This window comes from Sardina pilchardus, chromosome 23 (assembly GCF_963854185.1).
Source record: "Sardina pilchardus chromosome 23, fSarPil1.1, whole genome shotgun sequence".
NCBI lineage: Eukaryota > Metazoa > Chordata > Actinopteri > Clupeiformes > Clupeidae > Sardina > Sardina pilchardus.
The window spans coordinates 15,983,884-15,986,383 of NC_085016.1; the positions used below are offsets into that span (position 1 = coordinate 15,983,884).

The 2,500-nt window shown below is 46.0% G+C and overlaps 1 protein-coding gene across 1 annotated transcript in view; it reads left to right on the forward strand.

Moving 5' to 3' along the window:
- LOC134071753 (thyrotropin-releasing hormone-degrading ectoenzyme-like) overlaps nt 1-2,500 on the forward strand; it is a 148,141-nt gene that overhangs the window by 127,785 nt on the left and 17,856 nt on the right. The window contains exon 13 of the mRNA XM_062528591.1: nt 1,401-1,548. Within this exon, the coding sequence (XP_062384575.1) occupies nt 1,401-1,548 (148 nt within the window). The remainder of the gene's footprint in view (nt 1-1,400; nt 1,549-2,500) is intronic.

A 2,500-nucleotide genomic window follows, 5' to 3' on the forward strand; every position in this document is an offset into this window, starting at 1 on the left:
CACTCAAACACACACGGGGCCTAATGACGGTGACAGCCACCCTTTCTTCTCCAAAGAGAACAAAAACAGCACACTTGGTCTGACTAATTCCAACGAATGCAGGTACACACCAATTTACGGAAGGACGTGTTGGCCATTTCACCCTGTCCGAAGCAGAACAAAAATGAAAGGAAGCTCTGAAATACCCCCCTCACACACCTCCAACCACTAACCACACACACACACACACACACCCCACCACCCTTCCACCCCACCCTGCGGTGGCATACTCAGTGCCCAGGGACAGCTTTGGCGCTTATGATCCATGGTTTTACTGCAGCCACACTTATTTCCAAGGGGGGATATATTATGGATTTATGCAAAGTGAATATGACTGTAGTTTTAAGAAGAGTAGAACCTCCCACCTCAAGCACCCACCCACTATACCCCCACCCCCTTCTCCATCCTCCACCCCTCCACCCCTCCACCCGCCACGCTCTTCTCTTTACAAACGCATGGCATCTTATCTTACATCTCTAGCAGAGAGCTCTTCTCCGGTCTTTGTGATTTGAAACAGAGGTGTTATCACACGAAGCAGCGAAAGTCCTTGTTTGAAATGTGATAATGCAGTTTAATGGGGGGACGCGGATGCCTCACTGTACTCTCCGAACGCTAAACGAAATTCCATGAATAATAAAAGCGCACAACATTTTAGAACTGAAATGTAATTAGGTAGGGCGTGCCACGGCTGCTTTTAAAGTGTACTGTGCTGTAATGGAGGAAGGTCTCACTGTTTTTTTAAAAAAGTGTCTTGTTGTGGTGGTTGTTTTTTGGTCAGAAGTACAAATGTAGAGCTTGTTTTCAATGCTTAGCAGCACTAACACAGCAAGCAATGTATTCACAGTTCACACTGCTTACATGTGGAAGGCAAAAAGGATTGTATTTTGAAACTAAGCATAAAAAGTATTTCTATATGTTTTTGACAGTTAATAGATGATCACTGAATCTTTGTAAGGTAAAGTAAAGTAACATAGGTAAAGTAATGTAAAATTCACACTGCTTACATGTGGAAGATAAAAAATGATTGGATTTTGAAACTAAATGTAAAAAGTATTTCTATATGTTTTTTTTGATAGTTAATAGATGATCACTGAATCTTTGTGAGGTAAAGTAAAGTAAAGTAAAGTAAAGTAAAGTGATGTAAAATGAGTGGGATCTAGCGAATGTTTATACTGTATCCAGAGTGTCAGGTCCTGGTGGCGTCTGCTTTAATGACGCGACTACTGCTCCACCACGCCTTGGTGGAGTGTCTGAGACGGTGTACTGTACATTCTGCACGAGTGTTCAGTGTAGCGCTTTCCCATTGACATGCTGTACATGTTGTTCCCCCCCCCCCCCCTTCCCCCCTTCCCCCCTTCCAGGGCCGGGTTCCTGCCCCAGAACGTGCCCCTGCAGATCATCAGCTACCTGCCCCAGGAGAAGGAGTTCCTGCCCTGGCACGCGGCCAGCCGTGCCCTCTACCAGCTGGACAAGCTCCTGGACCGTACGGAGGACTACAGCCTCTTTAGTGTAGGTGAACATATCCCACGCGAGCCCAGCGCAGATGTTCCTGACACAACAGCTCCCAGGTCTTAGGGAGATGCAGCCACAGTTACAGGTTGCCCCAAGGTCCTTAGCACTCCGTATGTAATTAGGTACTTAATCAGCACAGCATGATTATATCCTAAATTCGTATAGATTGTAGATCTGGAATAAAGGAGAGCAGGGTTCTTCTTATATGGTATTTGAAGAGGTTGTTATAGTTAGGGTTGGGCTCAGGTCTTGATTCAGAGACGTGAAACAAATTGTACTTCCACAAGACATATTACATTGTAACATACAGTACATATCAACAAAAGCATAGCGGGTTTAAAGCAGCCACTCTTACATGCAATAAGTATACTGAGTCTGAGTCCTGTTGTAGGATGTAGCTGCAGTCGTGATCCAGTACAGTATATCTCGGTGGGATTGGTAGGGGAGGAATAGGAGTATCTTACATAAAGATGTTATCATGGGAGCATGTTTGCAGCATAGCTCCCTATCAGCGAGAACTCTCGCTGTTGTGTCTGTTGGAACGTTGCGGTCTTTGTCGCAACCAAATTGTTAAAAAAATGTTCAACCCAAAAATATTGAGAGGGCACAGATGTTGAAAGCTTTTGTTGTTCGCTCCGATTGTGCATAAAGAGATTCAATAGATGCTCTGCCTGGTTTGGCGTGGATGCTGCCCCCTGGCTAGTTAATGCTTTCAGCATCCCAAGTAGATAACAGAGCCAGCTGGAAAGTTCACAGAAGCAGAGCAGAGGAGAGGAGAGGAGAGCAGAGCAGAGGAGAGGAGAGGAGAGGAGAGCAGAGCAGAGCAGAGCAGAGGAGAGCAGAGGAGAGGAGAGCAGAGGAGAGAAGAGGAGAGGAGAGGAGAGGAGAGGAGAGGAGAGCAGAGCAGAGCAGAGCAGAGCAGAGCAGAGGAGAGGAGAGGAGAGGAGAG